This window comes from Armigeres subalbatus, chromosome 1, assembly GCF_024139115.2.
Source record: "Armigeres subalbatus isolate Guangzhou_Male chromosome 1, GZ_Asu_2, whole genome shotgun sequence".
NCBI lineage: Eukaryota > Metazoa > Arthropoda > Insecta > Diptera > Culicidae > Armigeres > Armigeres subalbatus.
Window position 1 is genome coordinate 40,986,371 of NC_085139.1, and position 20,825 is coordinate 41,007,195.

General features: G+C 41.0%; 1 protein-coding gene across 1 annotated transcript in view; it reads right to left on the reverse strand.

Annotated features, from left to right (window-relative positions):
- LOC134224624 (uncharacterized) overlaps positions 1-20,825 on the reverse strand; it is a 619,481-nt gene that overhangs the window by 103,286 nt on the left and 495,370 nt on the right. The window contains exon 5 of the mRNA XM_062704057.1: positions 483-611. Within this exon, the coding sequence (XP_062560041.1) occupies positions 483-611 (129 nt within the window). The remainder of the gene's footprint in view (positions 1-482; positions 612-20,825) is intronic.

Here is a 20,825-nt window from a genome sequence, read left to right on the forward strand (position 1 = left end):
TTCTGTAAAAAATGAAATATCTGTAAAAATAAAGTGTTACATGTCAAGCTTGCTAACTACTGTCACTACTACAAAATTCTTAGTTCTACAATTCAAAACTCAAATATTCTACTGTTTAACTAACATTTATGTGATTCTAGTTGAAAAGTGTGGTATTTGAAAGACACGTGTGAATGTTTCATTTTGTGAATAACATATTAAAAAACTTGTTCTCTCCGTTCTTAAAGAGGATCATCTGTTAAGCGGGTTCAAAGTCATCTAGTAACATTGACGTTGGTTTGGCAACAACAGTAACAGTGTGGTTCAAAATTCAGAAACATAGTGTGAAAGACAGTGAGCGATAGTGACCAGCGTTTCTAGTATTTTACGTGGAATCGAAGATATTGATGAAACTATGGATTCTTATTTTTTGTTTGTTCAACACTTCGAAACGGTGACAAAAAGTGAAATTTAGCACAAAGTATCAATTCAATGCAACCTACTTGGGGCCTTGGTAGGTCTGGACAGGGGTTCCAAGTACTGCACCATCGAGATACGGGCTCGGGAGTCCGTGTACGCGCTGGCAACGGCGACCCCGACCGAAGCGTCTACAATAATATCGGCGGCCGTCGCTGAAGTGTTGCCAGATGCAACAATCATGGCGACATGTTCACGGTTCGGTTGGTGGTTTGACGGGGAGGAAGTTGTGCGCGGGGTTGGAATGTTCGGTTGGATCATTCGCGGTCACAGAATTGCACGTGCACGAGACAGGCGAGACAGGTTGTATGTGTGGATGTGTTCAGTTTCGATAAAACGAGAAAAAAGTAGTTGAAATGGAATAAGAAGAGAAAAAAGAGAAATTTTCAGCTATTAGTCAAGTTCTGGCAAAGCGGATGTATTTTTTGGTTGATTGTATATACAAGGAATGAATGGAAAAGCTGTTCGAATGTGGGATATGATACAGATGCGATATGTCAGTGAAAATAATAATCATTGCCAATATAATCTGGCGAATCGCATATCATCGTTGCACAACCAGTTGAACTATTCGGAATCAAATATTATGATCAGAACCTACTATGAATAGGAATGTTTATTATAGTTTTAGAGGATTTCTCAAAATAAAAAACAACGATTTTAGTGTGATAATGAAGCGGAAATTGAAGCAATTACCCTATGCAAGTTATTTAGAAATTAGTTTCCAACATTGGCCTTAGTTATATTTGTGAATAAAACTTATGATGTTATCTTCCTGGCATGATAATCTTTTTGGGCTCAAGTTAATCTTGTCACCAAAGGCAAAGGATTGTCAATCAGGAGATGACGAGTTGAAATCTCGGTCTGGTCTAGAATGTTCTCGCTCTGGAATGGAATGGAAACGCTCTCGACTCTCTGGGCGTAGGTAGTGCATCCATTGTGTTTGCCAAATGAAATTTTTGAAGTGAGTTGTTGGGTAGGAATGATCTTTTACTATTGAGTTAATTTAGAGAAAAGAGCAATGAACTATCATAATGCATATCTGAACCGATGCCAGCTGAAGTGGTACTTTTCCAATCGAGTATTATTCATTGGAGATTCTTGACGGGTAAAATAAAAATTGACAAACTTCTGTAACCAAATTCTGACAAATTAAACGATGTGCTTAAAATTGTAAATTTACAATCAATGGGTGGAATTCAATGGGATAGTACTAATCGGTCCTATGAAAAGTGGAGTAATTTAATTAAAAAGCTCTAAATAATTTCTTTATCGAAATTTCGTTACTAATTTTTAAATTCTCGTTCCATAAAATACATGTACTTGTACTCCATGTTATAATGTTTGTCAATTTAATTAATCTTCGTAGTAAGTCTGTTATACTCAGAACATAGAACCATGCTTAAGGTAGCTCTTCCATTGAACTTCTTTCCTTATGTTAGACGAACATTGATATATCTGCTGAATCATCTGCCTAATATAATTATTTACATACCTAAATCTAATTGTGAGTAATGATAAAACAATGTTCTTGAAAACGAAACCCCCACGGCTTGTGAAGAACGCAAAAGGATGCGGACAGGCACGCGGATGTAAAAGTTGAAAGTGGTTTATGCAGACGACAGTGAAATTTAATTACAGCTTTATCATACGCACACATGTACGAATCATCACGAAGTTAAACAGCGAAAGCGAGGGTGGAAGTCATAAAATTATGGCTACCTACCCCTTTTCAAGTGATGCAAAGCAGCTTCCACCGCACCGTTCGCGACATGAGAGGGCGTGGCGGAGACACAATTTATGACGGTATTTAAATTACAACCAGCTTTCCAGAGTTACAAGTCGCTGTCCAAAACATTTGTCGTGCTTATGAAGCTCACCGCGGAAAGGCGTTACACGATATCGGGACTGTAAAACGCAACCGGTGATATATTAGAAATCACTTTGCGATAGTGTAGTACAACGCCCAGATGACACTGTGCGGTACTGAGAGTTGCACGTTTTATTTGTTCGTTAAAACAAATTTCAATTTCAGAATTAATATCAAACTTTAAGCAGAAGTGACAGTTTAGTAATTACTTGCTCGCTGAGCAAGAATATATTGGACAGGCGTTGGATTGATTGAATTAGAAAGTAGAACGATTTCCAGAACTGGGTAATTAGTAATTTTTGTACTGTCGCTTTTAGGTTCAACTTCCGTTCTGTTCACGACCCTTAGTTGAGAAAATCTCTTCCACGTTACTACTTAGGAATTCTCGCAATCTATGTAGTACGTAGGTACTCGCAGCGACCTAATAATTATGCAAATGAAGTAACAAAATTTCCCCAAAATGAAGCTCGCACCGACAACGGAGATTGGCTCCCATCTATACTTACACAGTACAGCAAAGCATAATTTATGTACGCGAGTTTGCATATTTTTCTCTGGCGTGGGTCGCTGTAAAATGACACCCGTGGGTGCTGCTTTGTCGATGATGTTGACGATAAGTCCCTAATTTAATGCGAAGTACCAATGATGGGAGGAATATTCAGAATAGAATATCGGGAGGACGAACAATGAGCCTGGCGTCACATGGTGACGAGTGGTTTTCCCGAATACGATGGAAGGTTAATTAAATGGCGAAGGATTTCCGAGAAGCAGGTGTTGTCCAGAATAGCTGGGCGTTCATCAAGGAGGTGCAAAGGAGCGGCTGTGATATTTGTCGCACTGTCGTGTCAAACGTTCGGTAGTCGTTGATTCTATGAACACGCTGACAGTGATGGTTATGGTTGTAAAAGCTTGATTTTGACATGTACAACATTCGTTTGTCACCACAACGCATCGACATTGACAAGTATTCAGTGCAAACTGTAATATACAGCTGAATCATGAAAACGAAAACCAATTGATTTTATGTTAATTACTGTACGGGAGAATTAATGATGAAAATGCTTTAATAGGCCGCGCTTTTGTTTGAGAAGTTTCTCAGGTGGAAGAATGTTTTTGAAAGTCGAAGGAAAAGTGACGGCACTTTGAACGGCTACGGCTAGTACGGCAACAACAAAATACGCATAGTGACAATAGAACGAAAAGTTTGTACAAGCAGGAGCTTAAATTAATTTGAAGGGATGTGGATGGATAACACGTAGAACTTAGTATCCGATAGATTTTTTTGGGTAACAAATTAAAGATTTTTTCCTACTAGACTAATAGAATCTTCCTTCAAACGCCTTCCTACTTCATGCCATCCATAGGCTTGTGTGTTATCTTTCGGTTCATTAGCCAGTTGTGTGCCACTTGTAGGTGCCGTTTGTTGGCATGTATGCTACTTGTGAACTGTAGGCTTCATGCCATATATGGCATATCATCGATGGACTTAAGTGCTGCAATTCGCAAAATTCGCACTTCATGCCATCGGTGGCCCTGTGGCTTTATGTTCCACTCGGCGTTGCAGGCCTGTGTCAAAAGGCATCACACGCAAATGTAGGCTTTGTACCTTTGTGGGCCTCTTCGCCATTTGTTGGCATGGGTACCAATCCTAATATTTAGGTCTTTGTGCAATGTATGAGCCTGTACGCGATTCGTGAACAGTAGATTCGTGAACGGTTTGCCATGTTTGGGCTTGGGTGTCAATTGGTTGCCACTCACGAACTATTAGCCTTTATTCCACTATTAAGTCTACGCAGCACTCATGAGTTTATGATCTTCATGGCGTTTTGGAGGTTTGCACCATTCTCAAACAGTAGGTCTATGTGCCATCTACTGACATGTATACCATCTGTGGACACATGTGCCATTCATGAGCCTGTGTGATACTTGGGAACTTTGGGGTTTCGAGCCATCTGTGCACCTATGTGCCATTTGTGGGCTTATGCGCCACTCGCGAACTGTAGGCTTGTGTTCCATATGGAGTTCTTTGGGCCATCCGCAAACTGCGGGCTTTATGGCATCTCGTATATATAAGCATGTGCGGCACTCTCGTGAATCAGGCCTGTGTGCTGGATGTGAGCCTGTGCGCCATATGTTAGCATGTGTGCCAATTGTGTGCCATTTGCGACCTGCTAGGTTTCATGTAAATTTATGGAGTGTGTTCCAAACGGAAATAGTACCGTTTTGTGTCAGTTATGGGCCTGTGGTAACTTGCCGTCCTACCGTAAACTTGTACTAAAGCACTACAAGTGTCAGGAATGTTACCCGGATCCAGATAATGACTTGATGACGAGATCAACTCGATACATGAAGGAATGCTTTCATGAAATTGATGATCAAGTGGCCCGTGCAAAACAATCGCAAAAATATAAAACAGATGCCAGAAGGCATCTTGAGCCAAACAAAGATCATCTCCGTTACCTTGTGACCCGGAGCAACACGCATGGACAAGGTATCCTCAAGAATAACATTCTTAGAAGGTGAACAACGAAGCAACGAAGTCATCTCTAAAGGAAAACACTACAGCAGTGTCATCTTACTTGTACCTTAGATGGTCGAACATTCCATGTTGTTCGGAGCAAAACCGAATGTCATGTCATATTCCTGGCAATGCTGCAATTTATCAACTGTGCTTGCTAAGTGCGATTCATTTGTTTTGTATATTCCTATGCTTCTTCCTACCTGTGATGATATATACCTCTCAGTCAGAAAGACTGGGATTAGCAATCTCGGTTTGCCAACAGCACAGAGCCGACGTCCTCCTACAGGTTCTCTGCTAAACATTAATTTTGCTGTTCTCTCTTCCAGCATTCACACTACATGTTCAACCTACTGTAATCGGCCGTATTTTATCAGCCTACCATAAATTGAATCTTTTGGATGAAACTCTCAGGGAGAATTTCACGAGGAACAAGCAACGGAATTTATTAAAAAATCTATGAATATAAGGATATTTTTATCGCTCCAGGATAACATTTTAGTAAAATTTTGAAAATCTATGGATACTTATGCAGATTCTTCAGTGCTTTCACTTATAACAAATTTCATAAGAAACCCCAGAAATTATTCTGTTGGAAAGTTTCGGTAGACATTTTTTTCTCATTTTATAGAAAATGCACAATAAGTTTAGAAATGCTAGGAGAGAAGGTGTATTCAAAAAATGCATAGATGATCTTCAGAGGAAAATAGCGAGCCTTCCAAATGATCTTCAAAATTTCTTATGAGGGTGTCGCTAGGTCGGTGGTCTCTCGTTAAGTAAGTACCACATAAACACTTCCTTCCTCTCCCTAGTTACGGTGAACATGGGCGTGGAGTAGTCATCCCCATGCTTTTGTTATCTTTCTGTTTAAGACTGGAATCAAGGACCACTCCCCTTCTTGATTTCTGAAAGCAAAAGTAAAACATGAGTATCACTAAAGTCCAATCTACGAATTACACCGTAACAATGCTAATGCTAATGCCGGGCGACGATGAAGAAAACTACTGAGCATGACTTTCATTGATTGATTTAGGTATTCCTTCCGAAGGGCAGCGAGTAAATTCGGAACACTTCACGTTAATAAAGATTAAAAAAAAACTCGGAACACTGCACTGGTCCAGGATACAGATTCACGCGAAAAGATGCATTTACGCCAAAACTTTTATTTTTTTAGAATTTTTATTTTATTTCTCGAAATATTGACATGTTATGTTCTACAAAGTTGTAGCGCTGCTTATTCTAATCAGCCCTCTAAAAAAAAATTTTTATGTAGCTCTTAAGTTGGCTGATTTATAGCAATTTTACCTAATTGGATTAGGGTGTACCTAAAAAAACAGTATTTTTGATCTACTTTTTTTGTTCTAGATATCTCGAAAAAGTCGTCCCTAGATGACTTTTAGAGCTCAAAAAAATGCTACTTTTTATGGGTAAATATGCTTAATATCTTTTTCCGATCAAAAGTTATAATCGTTTTTCTGTCAAAATTACATTTTTTTTCGTAAGTTGATGTCTCTTTTGACACTTTTTATATGTTTTATCATTATCACCGTATTGCAATATTAACGAGAACAGATGCATTTTCGGCCTAAAGTATAATTTTAAGAAAAAAAAATCTACAAAGTTGTTCTGGATACTTGAGCCCTTATAATAGGGTTACCAAAAAATAGGGTGAGCCATTCTATAACAATGTGATTTTTTTTTATTTTGCGGAGTACTGACATAAAATGTTCTACAAAGTTGTAGTGCAGCTTTTTCCAATCAACTTTGCTAAATAAACTTTTCATGTAGCTCTTAAGATCACTTGTTTAGAGTAATTTTACTTACTAGTATTAGAGTGTCCCTCAAAAATCAATATTTATGATCTGCTCATTTCATTTTCTATTTTTCACGAATGTTGACTTTTGGGGCTTTTCAAAACGAGTGTTTTTCTATAAGAATATCGTATGTATCTCTTCCGTTGTCGAGCTATATCAATTTATTAAAAAAAAAAATGATTTAATGTCTGAAACTCGATTATGCATATGTACAACATGTGATAGATTTAGTTCGGAAAAGGTATCGGAGGGTATCCGCCCCTTCGGTGGGGTTTGATCCCACGACCCCAGTTCGCATGACAGGTGCTTTCCCTACTAAACTACGAAGGACCTCCGTCGTCCTGGTCGGGTCGGGATCTGACGACCATCTGGCACAACCTCATACAACCCTACTTCATTGAGCGCCGTTGCTGTTGAAGCAAGTGTGTAGGAGCCGGACAATACTAAATACTCATCCTACTTGGTTGGCATGTGTACAAAAATACATATGAGAAAGTTAGTTCTGAAAATGTATTGCGAGAGTTCGGCTGGTACCTGGTGCTGGGAATTTGGTTTCATCAGTACCCGCTAAGCTGCGGAGGACGACGGAGGTCCTTCGAAGCTTAGTAGGGAAAGCACCTGTCTAGCGTACTGGGGTCGTGGGATCAAAGCCGACCGATGTGGTGGTTACTCTCCAATACCTTTTCCGAACTAAATCTATCACATGTTGTACGTAATTGAGTTCCAGACATAGTAATTAATTTCCACTCCGGGTGGCTTAATACCCGGCATATAGGCAATTAACTTTGAATGTAATAATTTTAGTAAAATTGGTAAAACTTAAGATAAAAAAAAAATAACATATCCCCAATTTTTCGACATAATAAAGAATTACTCTTTCAAATGCCATGTAAATATATGTTTTTTGGTCTGCCCTAACCGGAGATATCAACTTATGAAAAAAAACGTAATTTTAACAGAAAAACGATTATAACCTTAGATCGGAAAAAGATATTGAGCATATTTACCCATTAAAAGTTGCATTTTTTTTGAGCTCTAAAAGTCATCTGAGGACGACTTTTTCGAGAAACCTTAAACAAAAAAAGTAGATCGAAAATACTATTTTCTGAGGTACACCCTAATCTAATTAGGTAAAATTGCTCTAAATCAACCAACTTAAGAGCTACAGAAAAAGTTTTTATAGCAAAATTAATTGGAATAAGTAGCGCTACAACTTTGTAAAACATAACATGTCAATATTCCGAGAAATAAAAAAAATATTTTCTAATTTTTTTTATATGATGGGCCACCCTATTTTTTGGTAGCACCATAATGATGGCCTCTCTATTTCGAACAATTTTGTAGAACTACAGTTTTTTTCTAAAAAATATAGTTTTGGCGTAAAATGCACCTTTCCGCGTATCCTGTATCATAGTGGACCATAGTGCAATGCAGAATAAAATTTCGGTGACCGATTGATTGTTTTGCTTTCTGCACAAACCAAAACTAAAATTCGACGACCGGCCGATAGCTCTGCTTACTGCAGAATCACGATTAGACAAGAAACCTGTCATCAGAAAATTCCCTAAAAAGACGAGATTTTCAGTCAGGCCCGCCGGAAAATACATAAAATTCTAAAGCAATCATCACCCCAACTATTAATAAACTCGTGGCAAAAGAACGACTGCAAAACGATGGCGAGTGGACCGGCATCTAAAACAACGATTCCTATTGATTGTAGAGAAAGTGAAGAGAATTTAGGGTAAAAATGGGAAGGGTTTTAGTACTAGTAGTAGAGCTAATTGAAATCGGCTCTGTAAAGCTGGATGCGGCGAGTGAGCCTTAAATAAACGAAATTAAAAAAAGGTTTTCTCTAGGGTTGATGAAAATTGCTTCGAAATTTCCTAATAATTTTAATATTTCTGAATCCCATCGGAAAACAAAAGATGTCAAAAAAATTCGTAGACCAAAAGATTTTCCAAATATATTGAGTTTTTTTTGTGTACCTAGAACTAAACATATTTATTTTTTATTTAAACTTATCATACAATTTCTAATGCTCAGTCAAAATCGGAAATCGTTAACTCTCGACGAAAGTCTAGATTAAATTTGAAAATTGAATTGAGTTGGATCAGGATATTGGATAGGAACCAAGTAAAAAATCATTCGCCTTTTTTTTGTGAGCATTTCTGTATGTTAGATACAGAAATGCTCACAAGGTTGTCATAAAACGTATCTCAATTCCCGAACAGCAAAAGTCAGCCAAAACTGGTTGCAGCAACTGGTCCCATATGAGTTCCAGTAACCTATGTGGAATACGTTGCCGCTAGGGTTTGAGAATCTGCGCGAAAAATGGGGGGTATAGCAAGTAGAGTCAATACATGAATAAGTTACAATCCCGAGCAGCACAAGTCATACAAAAATGGTTGCAGCAACTTCACTTTGACTGAATCTGGTTACATATGAGCTGCAGTACGGTATGTGGAATATCTGTGCTACTAGGGATTAACTAAAAGGTTGAGAACCACTGGGCTAGAGCATAGACTGAGTGAACAAAAGGTTTTGACGGGAAAGGTAAATTTGGTAGCATTTGATGCGCGCCCGTTTGTGGTTCATTCAGCACGCATAATAATTGCGCAATCATCGGAATATTTTGTTTGGCTTTTTTTCGCAAGCTGGCATGATAAAGGACTGATTCGGGAGGCTATACCCCATGATCAATTTCTTTTAAAAAGCTCCAAACGTGGGGGCATTGGATCTAATGACTTGTTTTACGCAGATGTGACAAAAAATATGGTCCCCAACACAAAATGAGCGTTTTATCATCACTTCTCGGTAGGGGCTGCCTATCCGTTTCTGCTTTTTTGCACTTGTATACAAGTTTGATAGATTTGTTTTCATGGCTTGTAATAATTCGAAGCTGTTTTTGCCTCTCTTTTATGATTGTTCGTTAGCTATTGAGAGCAATTTCTGCAAACTCCGGCGGTCAGTAAGTTAATAAATGAGCTTAGCTTAGCTTAGTTTTGACTTTCCACACATATCTATCTATGGTTGCTGTCGTATTCCAGCCGAAAACGGCTGAATGGAATCCGCCGTTGAAGAGCGGTGCGACTGTTCGTTTTAAAATTCGACAACAAACTGCCGGTGCAATCTTCGTCGTTGCTACTCAACCCGATAGCGCTACCAACACCATCTCATACTGCGGTGGCAGCAATGCGCTAGCATTGCCATACCCCGCCGCGCAACCTCTCCCAGCCCCTCACAAGCTACCGATTCATTGGCACACGCTTAAATGAAGCAAAGTTCGTCAGAAAATTCAATATGTTGCTCTCCATACTCTCAAATACTCAATCATGCACAGATTTTTTCACGATAGAGATCAGTATTAGCGCATATGCAAAATTGAGAATTCGAATCAAGTCTAATGTAAAACTTGCCACATTGTACGGTAAATTGGGGCACGTGAAATATGTGATTTCACGATTGGTATATTTGATTGCTTATGTTTAATGTACAATCCGCAATAGCAGAATCAATTCATAGTCTAGATTCACTTATACAAACTAAAATCATTAGCCGCTTGCTCTGAATACTACATCTTTCTCCTTCCCTACTCTTTCAACTTTGTAAGAATATGATTTCAATTTTATAAATATTTCATTATAATGAAAAATCATACCTAAATTGCTTCAAAATAAATTAAAACAATTCATAATATTGTAATACCATCAACATCTAATGCAAAGAAGAACAAACTTGATATGTTAAGTACCGTCTTATTTTTGCTAAAAACTAATTATGATTGTGGGTCACATTTTAATTTTTTTTTTCCGGAATTCTACTTGCTCTTGCACAATTCGGAATACACAAAAAATGCCTCGGAGTCCTGCTCGGTACTCGCAAAGAGCAATCCTCTATAGAACTTGCAAACGTAGTCCTACGTCAACATTCTTTGGAGTTCTGCTCACGTAATCCTACGTCCTTCTATAGAATACCCAGACGAACATGTCTTGGAGTTGCATCGAAGTCCTGCTCTGCATTCGCAAAGTATACTCTTCTATAGAATACACAAACGATGTCCTACCTCAAAATGCCTTGGAGTTCTACTCGCTCCGGAATAACCAAAAATGCTTTGAAGTTCTTCGCATTCGCAAAGTGTATTCTTCCATAGAATACACAGACGTATTCCTACGTCAAAATGCCTCGGATTTTTACTCGCTCCGGAATGAACAGAAAATGGAATAAACAATTTTTTTTCTCGGAGTCGTGCTCTGTATTCGCAGAGTGTAGTCCTCTATAGAATACCCAGACGTAGTCCTACGTCAATATGCTTCGGCGTTCTACTCGCTTCAGAATAAACACGAAAATGCCTCGAAGGTCGGCTCGCATTCACAAAGTGTACTCCACATAATACACAGACGTAGTCCAGCGTCAACATGTCTCGAAGTTCTATTCGCTCCGAAAAAGAAACAAAAAATGTCACGGGATCTTGCCATGCATTCGCAAAGTGTACTCCTCTTTAGAATACCCAGATGCAGTCCTACGTCAAAATGTCTCTGATGTTTACCCGCTCCGGAATGAAGACAAAATGCCTTGGAGTCCTGCTTTGCATTTTCAAAGTGTACTCTTCTTTTGAATACATAGACGAAGCCCTACTCCAACATGCCTCGGAGTTCTACTCGCTCCGGAATAAACAAAAATGCCTCGGAGTGCTTCACATTCACAAAGTGTACTCTTGTGTAGAACACACAGACGTAGTCCTACGTCAATATGCTTCGGCGTTCTACTCGCTTCAGAATAAACTCGAAAATGCCTCGAAGGTCGGCTCGCATTCACAAATTAAAATGCCTCGGAGACCTGCTCGCTCCGGAATAAACAAAAAAAATACCTCGGAAACCCGCTTGTTCCGGAATAAAAAAAATGCCTCGGAAACCTGCTCGTTCCGGAATAAACAAAAAAAATGCCTCGGAGTCCTGCTCGGTACTCGCAAAGAGCAATCCTCTATAGAACTTGCAAACGTAGTCCTACGTCAACATTCTTTGGAGTTCTACTCACTCTGGAATAAATAAAAAAAACGCCTCGGAGTCCATTTGCAAAATGTATTCCTTCATAGAAGCCACAGACGTAATCCTATGTCCTTCTATAGAATACCCAGACGAACATGTCTTGGAGTTGCATCGGAGTCCTGCTCTGTATTCGCAAAGTATACTCTTCTATAGAATACACAAACGATTTCCTACCTCAAAATGCCTTGGAGTTCTACTCGCTCCGGAATAACCAAAAATGCTTTGGAGTTCTTCGCATTCGCAAAGTGTATTCTTCCATAGAATACACAGACGTATTCCTACGTCAAAATGCCTCGGATTTTTACTCGCTCCGGAATGAACAGAAAATGGAATAAACAATTTTTTTCTCGGAGTCGTGCTCTGTATTCGCAGAGTGTAGTCCTCTATAGAATACCCAGACGTAGTCCTACGTCAATATGCTTCGGCGTTCTACTCGCTTCAGAATAAACACGAAAATGCCTCGAAGGTCGGCTCGCATTCACAAAGTGTACTCCACATAATACACAGACGTAGTCCAGCGTCAACATGTCTCGAAGTTCTACTCGCTCCGAAAAAGAAACAAAAAATGTCACGGGATCTTGCCATGCATTCGCAAAGTGTACTCCTCTTTAGAATACCCAGATGCAGTCCTACGTCAAAATGTCTCTGATGTTTACCCGCTCCGGAATGAAGACAAAATGCCTTGGAGTCCTGCTTTGCATTTTCAAAGTGTACTCTTCTTTTGAATACACAGACGAAGCCCTACTCCAACATGCCTCGGAGTTCTACTCGCTCCGGAATAAACACGAGAATGCCTCGGAGTCCTTCACATTTGCAAAGTGTACTCCTCTATAGAATACACAGCCGTAGTCCTACGTCTACGGAATGAACACAAAATGTCTTGGAATCCTGCTTCGCATTTGCAAAGTGGTCACAGACGTAGTTCGACGTCAACATGCCTCGGAGTTCTACTCGCATTCACAAAATAAAATGCCTCGGATTCTTACTCGCTCCGGAACGAACAGAAAATGGAATAAACAAAATTTTTCTCGGAGTCGTGCTCTGTATTCGCAGAGTGTGGTCCTCTATAGAATACCCAGACGTAGTCCTACGTCAACATGCCTCGGAGTTCTGCTCACTCCGGAATAAACAAAAATGCCTCGGAGTGCTCCACATTCACAAAGTGTACTCTTGTATAGAACACACAGACGTAGTCCTACGTCAATATGCTTCGGCGTTCTACTCGCTTCAGAATAAACACGAAAATGCCTCGAAGGTCGGCTCGCATTCACAAAATAAAATGCCTCGGAGACCTGCTCGCTCCGGAATAAACAAAAAAATACCTCGGAAACCCGCTTGTTCCGGAATAAACAAAAAAAATGCCTCGAAGGTCGGCTCGCATTCACAAAATAAAATGCCTCGGAGACCTGCTCGCTCCGGAATAAACAAAAAAATACCTCGGAAACCCGCTTGTTCCGGAAAAAAAAAGCCTCGGATACCTGCTCGTTCCCGAATAAACGAAAAAAATGCCTCGGAGACCTGCTCGCTCCGGAATAAACAAAAAAAAAAATGCCTCGGAAACCTGCTCGTTCCGGAATAAACAAAAAATGCCTCGGAGACCTGCTCGCTCCGGAAAAAACAAAAAAATGCCTCGGAAACCTGCTCGTTCCGGAATAAACAAAAAAAAAAATGCCTCGGAGACCTGCTCGCTCCGGAATAAACAAAAAAATGCCTCGGAGACCTGCTCGCTCCGGTATCTTTTATTCGATCCTCGGGAGACCTGCTCGCTCCGGGATCATGTTTTAAAACACTCGAAGACCTGCTCGCTTCGGTTTTGTTTTTCTATGGTTTCGGAGACCTGCTCGCTCCGAAATCCACAACATAACACTCGAAGACCTGCTCGCTTCGGTTTTTTTTTCTATGATTTCGGAGACCTGCTCGCTCCGAAATCCGCAACATAAAATGAGAGCATACTTACCATTTAGTAACTAGCACATTAATGGATGTGGCAAGCACCATTTTCATGCGCTAGTTACAAAAATAAAAGCAAACACTATTTCTACCGACTGCGACATGTCGTATTCCAGCCGAAAACGGCTGAATGGAATCCGCCGTTGAAGAGCGGTGCGACTGTTCGTTTTAAAATTCGACAACAAACTGCCGGTGCAATCTTCGTCGTTGCTACTCAACCCGATAGCGCTACCAACACCATCTCATACTGCGGTGGCAGCAATGCGCTAGCATTGCCATACCCCGCCGCGCAACCTCTCCCAGCCCCTCACAAGCTACCGATTCATTGGCACACGCTTAAATGAAGCAAAGTTCGTCAGAAAATTCAATATGTTGCTCTCCATACTCTCAAATACTCAATCATGCACAGATTCTTTCACGATAGAGATCAGTATTAGCGCATATGCAAAATTGAGAATTCGAATCAAGTCTAATGTAAAACTTGCCACATTGTACGGTAAATTGGGGCACGTGAAATATGTGATTTCACGATTGGTATATTTGATTGCTTATGTTTAATGTACAATCCGCAATAGCAGAATCAATTCATAGTCTAGATTCACTTATACAAACTAAAATCATTAGCCGCTTGCTCTGAATACTACAGTTGCTACTTTGTGATTGACCATAATCAGTGGAATTGCAAATAGAATCAACTGAATGATTGGCTGGGATTGTTCAAGCATTCTCAGTGTGCAAGTTTCAGTTACTCAAATAGCCAAATGATCAATAACGGCGCCGACCACGTCCTTGTAGTCAGTTAGGAAGAGGGAGGGAATATTAGTAGGTGATCTCTGCGTCTTCACAAAAACCATACGAAGGATTATCAGTTAGTTGGTAGGTATCGTTGGATCTGGATTCACTCTGATAAGCGATGCGACCGTGCCTTTTTTTACACAATGGTTTAAACCAACAAAAATAACTAGCTACCTGCAATCCGAGCAAGAACATGATCAAACGCCTATCAATTGATTTACTTCTCGGCCGCACAAAAAACATCAATACCCGATCGTTTGAAGTGTCTATAAACCTAGCATTGAACACTCCTCACCATGCATGCCCGGTGGCATATGCAAACCGTTGAGGATTGCGTTTTGGACGATCGAAATGACGCCAGCACTAACACACGATCCTCCAAACATTAATCAATTACCATTTCTGTCCATTGACGAGCAAAAAAAAAAATCACAGTATAAATGCCCGGTGGCATATCCAAACTGTGGAGCAGTGGTGCTCAGTACTTTGGGCTTTTTTTTCCTTAATTTGCTTTTCACACAATAAAAATGAGCTTCGACCATACAAACTAGCACTTGGTCGAAAGCTTTTAAATATATCTATCTGCTGCGGACAATAAAACGGATACTGGCGTTGAATTCACTCCGTACGAAACGATAAAAGCGAAACAAAGGTGTGGCCCGTGGGCCGCATTGTAATTATATTTTGATCAAGTCGTACGATAAGATTTTAACATCAATATTCGTTTTAATATCCTCAACTGATAGATATGTTTAAAAGCTTTCGTGCAGGTACTAACTTGTAAGGTGAAAGCTCATTATTATTGTGTGAGAAGCAAATTAAAGAAAAGAAAAACGCCCAAAATGCTGAGCATCATTGCTGTTGGATAGAGCTTTGGACGATCGGATTGACGCGCATCACTCTGTACTTACTTGCACGATGGCTACTGTAAACTATGCAAGATCGCACTTTATTCAACCGGAGCAAAGCTCAATACCCGGTCGGTAAGCTAATAAATGAGTGCGATTTTGTCTTTGTTTAAACTTGACCAAACTACTCACTACTCTATTAGTGATTTATTATTCTTATGATTGTCTTTAGGCCGTTACGAATATTGAATTAAAATTATGTCCTACTGGTCTCCGAAAGTTCCAATAATACAAAATAAATATTAAATTAAAAAAAATAAAAAAACTCCTCGAATTCGTTAAAGAATATTTTAAAAATCCTCAAAATTATCCAAATTTTATTTTGCTGCCCTCTCAAAATATTTATTTTGGGCAAAACAACATCCGAGGGGTGGGGTGGGGGAAGACATTGTTTTTTAAATATTGTATCGACCATATTAACGAGATTTTCGGCCCAGACCGGTTCATCTTGTAATTAGTGATTTCTCCTGCATGTACAGAGAACTCGTCGGCTTCCATTAAAGCGATAATCACGTCACGACCTGAATGCGGTTACGGCCGGAATTGCCAATTTTTGGGTCATCAGTTCTTCCACATTAAATATTATGTAATTCCAAACATCGTCTGTTAGTTCTTTGTGTAATTATGTACAGTTCACCTGTCAATAGCGGAGCAACAACCTTGAGCGGTCAATAATGCTCATGCTCATGTTTTAATATAAAGAACTTGATCAAACAGATATTATTACGGACCACAATTGAACTAAAATCTACTTCTAATTGCCTGCACGTAAGTACGCTCCAACGTGACCAATAAACAAGCATTCGTTATGATTTCAATTGGAACGGAACCATTCACCTAACAAAATCCGACAGAAACTAATGGCCATTCTCGAACAAACACAAAAGTCACGAGTTCCGAGCCGGAACCACCCCCGCTTATATGGACGAGTCCAACATGGGAAAACTTTTTGCCCGCACCTCCATCGGAAAATGTAAAACGCTGCTGTCGGAGACTTGGAAGAAATCTGTGTCTGTGGTGATGATGTGACCCATCACTGTCTCAGCATCCAAGCTCCAGTCAGTCAGCAGCAGCCAGCAGCATCGCCGTGAAAGTCATCCGGCGGAATGGTTGCAATTCATGCTGATGAAGCCGATGATGTGACGGGAGCATGTGGGTTCAGAAAGTTCCAACAAACTGAAACCCACTGGGGCTCGGGCCTCATCTAGCATTCGGCCGGGTGTCGTGAATTGGTGATCATCAGCATCATCATCATGGATGGCTGTAGGGCATCAGGGTGGTAGAAAGCTCTTGGACCGAAAAACCGGAAATAATCTCATTCGGAATCGGAAATGGAACTTCCAGCATCCAGCACCCGCACGGCGGCGCGCAATGACGAGTGAAGGTCTAACCGACGCGGGCGGGAGAGTGCTAAGCAAGAGGATGATTTCTTTTTGTGCTCCATTTAGCAGATGAGCTTTAAAGCTGCGGTGCAAAGTGAGGTTCGAGTGGGACCTAAAGCGAACGTGACAATTTACTCGCCCACGTTCCGGCAGTTTTCGGGAGCACGTGCTCGAATTAGTCCCGAAATCGGCGAGAAGTCTGCTCTCATACAAAATGAGCTATGCTTAATATTATCTGGGACGTCAGGTAAGGTTTCACTTTTGTCATATTGTGAGATGAAGTCTTTGGTAGCTTAGTGGGCATCGTATTTACTATCGATACACTCGTATCGTATTATTTTCTGTCTGTTAAAGGGCGTTTCTAATAATGGTTTTGGTGGCTAACAGAATAACATATTACTTGAAATTTGCTTATTGATTGAAATCCTCTAAATTGTTTACGAAAATATAGAAACTCTTGGTGATAGGAGTGGAACGATGTTTTTTTGACAAAACTGTTTTTTGAAGTTGGACATACCAGAACGATTTCAAATTAGGAGAATTGTCTTCCGTATCATCCGCAAAATAACGCCACTTTACATCATTCGGTTAGCGCACAAACCACTCCAAACCATTTCCAAACAATGGAGAATTTCGAAACTGTTCCTCCATTTATGGCAATATACGCTCGGAGGCGATAAATTGTAACCTGGTGGTGGATACTGCCGCTGTTGAGCTGGAAAACTATTTCGTCTGTTGATGATGATGATGACGATGGATATACATCGGTAAAGTGTGCTTCTACTACCGTCGTCCTACCTACCATCATACCTATTCGTGTTCCGGTGCCGAGTGTGGCGAAAACTTGCACCGGAAGGCCTCAGGAGTAAAAGTTCCGTAATAATCGCTGCGCGATGGATGCTTAAAACCCGTAAACTGTTGGGAATGGGGATCGGTGACGACGACGACGACGATGACGACGGGAAGATAGAGCACGGAAGTAGAGATGATGCAAACGTGAACCGTGTACGGCAAGGCCGAGCTCCCCTGGGAAACTAACTGAGCGCACAAATTAATGAACTTTTTCGGAGCGGCAAAAAGGGAACAATTTGCGTGGTTCTCTACGACCTTGTATTTACGGTGTATATGGTGATGAGATGCTACCCTTGCCGTCCGTGCTGCAGCGTGGGAGCAAATACTGTCGACCAGTATAATTAAGGGTAGCTCGAAACTTCGACTACCGAGTGGGATTTTTAGTTAGTACGAAAGTAGAGAATGATTTCAGCGTGGCAGGTTTATCTTAGTTTGGGTAGCAAAACTTGTTCGAAGACGTGCAGCTGCGGTTCAAGTTTTCGATGGGGAAGTTTCTCAGATGGGTTAATTGTTTTAATATTCATTCCAGTAGTTGCCTGTGTATAAGGTATTCACAAAACAAGACTAGACAAAGGTATCCCATCCCATAAAGTGAGCTCTGTAATAGTCATTGAAGATTGTGATTGATACAAAACAAAATCGTTAACCTCTTGATTCAGTTGAAGCTTTATTATTCGCATGAATTTCATTTTACACATATTAAAGACTATGAACTATTGAGAAATCGATTGTATATTTTTAATTCGATTTTAAGAACGGCTACGCAGTCTTGAAGATTGAAACAAGATGTATATTTGTCCGAAGTTTCGACTGCTTCGCGCGCGCGAGACTCAAATTTTTGTAGACTACACAAAAAAAGGTCAAATTACAATTACGTCAATATATATAGAATCCATCATCATCATCGAGGCGAAGAAAATAGTTTATCAGCGCCTCAATAAATAAAAAATATAATTAACCTTCTTAACTTGTTCGGGTCAATGTAACCCGAAGCGCACTTTTAAATTTTTACATTTTTTTAACGCAACAATGTGAAGGTGTGAAACTTCTGGACTTTTACTATTTCGTGGGAAACTATGTACCTGGAAGTTGACCTACTTTGTACGACGTTTCTGAAGAACTAAAAAACTCACACTTACGGTGTTCGGGTCATATTGACTCGGATTTGACTTGGCAAAATGTCAGGCATTTCTCAGCCAAATTTACATGTTTATATACCAAAAAATGGTGGGTTGACATCAAGGAAGGTGCGCCCAACAGAGCTCTGGTCCCCACAAGTCCCTATCTCACGCTTCCACGGGTCGTCCGATGACAAAAGACCGCCAGCTAAGGGTTGTGTACTTAGCTGGTAGTGCAGCATGGGCACTGTTGTCCTTCTGACATCAGCTAGAGTGAGAAGGTACGCCTCGAGCGTCTGTTCACCAGGAGGTGCGGCTCAAACAGCGTCTGCCTGGTACCCAGCGGCTGATTAACGAAATGCTGTATCGCGTCAGCTATACCTAAGGTGGCAGCCCCATCATCGCGATGTAGGTAACGCGACCCCGGTAAGGTAGCTTACTGAAGCCTCTCAAATACCACGAAAAATGGAGATAGAAGAAAAAGAGAACGTTATTTTTGGCAAACGACCCGGCAACGAAATAAGGACTATGATTGGAAACTCGGTACCTGGAATGTCAGGACCCTAAATGAACCTGGACGAGTGAGCCTTCTGGCTCGTGAACTGCAGAAGGTTGGAGTGAACGTGGCTGCTATTCAAGAAGTCCGATGGCCTAGATCCGGAGAACGTGAATTCCGAGCCGTGGACCCCACGACCAATACTGCATTCAAGTATAACATCTATCACAGCGGCGGTGAAAAAGCAGAGCATGGAGTTGGTTTCGTAGTGATGGGCAAGCAGATGAAGCGAGTGATGCGGTGGAAACCCATTAGCGAACGATTCTGTGTGTTGAGGATACGGGGCAAATTCTTCAATTACAGCCTAATCAACGTTTTCGCACCGACGAACGATAAATCCGACGACGTGAAGGACACGTTTTATGAATGTCTTGATAAAGCCTATGGAGAGTGCCCAAAGCATGACGTGAAAATTGTTATCGGAGACGCTAACGCTCAGGTCGGTAGAGAGGACTTTTTTCGTCCCATAATCGGTAGGGAGAGCCTTCACTCCGCTACCAATGACAACGGCCTACGGCTAGTAAATTTTGCTGCTGCCAGAGGGATGGCCATCAGTAGCACCTACTTTGCACGAAAGAACATCCGAAAGCACACCTGGAGACACCCAAATGGTGAAACTTGCAACCAGATAGACCATGTTCTGGTGGATGGGCGCCATTTCTCGGATGTTATCGATGTGCGGACATTCAGAGGGCCGAACATTGACTCTGATCACTACCTCGTTGTCAGTAAAATTCGATCACGGTTGTCAACTGTATCGAACGAAAGATCACAGCGAATGATACCTTACAATATCCAGCGATTGTCGGCGGAAGGAGTATCGGCTGAGTACCGCCAGAAGCTCGACGAACGGATAAGTGCAATCAACGTTAGCGACAACATCAACGATCTATGGGAGTCGATCCATGGAGCGGTGAGCACAACAGCACGAGAAGTGGTAGGCACTGCACAGAGGCGACCCAGGACGGGTTGGTTCGATGTGGAGTGTCAGAGAGTGACAGATGAGAAGAACGTTGCCAGAAGCCGGATGTTGGTGTCAGGTACCCGATCGAATAGAGATCGGTACAAGGAAGCAAGAGCAGCCGAAAAACGAACCCACCGCAGGAAGAAAAAAGAGTACGAAGAACAAGTTATTAGTGAGGCGAAGGAAAAAATGGAGCAAAACGATATGCAGAGGTTTTATGAGTCTGTCAATGGCGTGCGGAGAAAGACAGCGCCATCTCCCGTCATGTGCAACGACCAACAAGGGAATTTGCTGACAGATAAAACTGAAGTGGCTGCCAGGTGGAAGCAACACTTCGAGACTTTGTTGAATGGAGGAAGTGAGGGTGCATCGGTGAACAGAATAAATATTAGCGACGATGGACAAGCTGTGGAGTCCCCTACACTAGATGAGGTTAAAAAGCTGTCAAAGAGCTGAAAAACAATAAGGCTGCGGGGAAGGACCAGCTCCCGGCTGAACTTCTCAAACATGGCAGTGAGCAGCTTTATGAAGTTCTGCACCATATTATGTCGAAAATATGGGAAGACGAGGAAATGCCTGCTAGCTGGTTGGACGGCC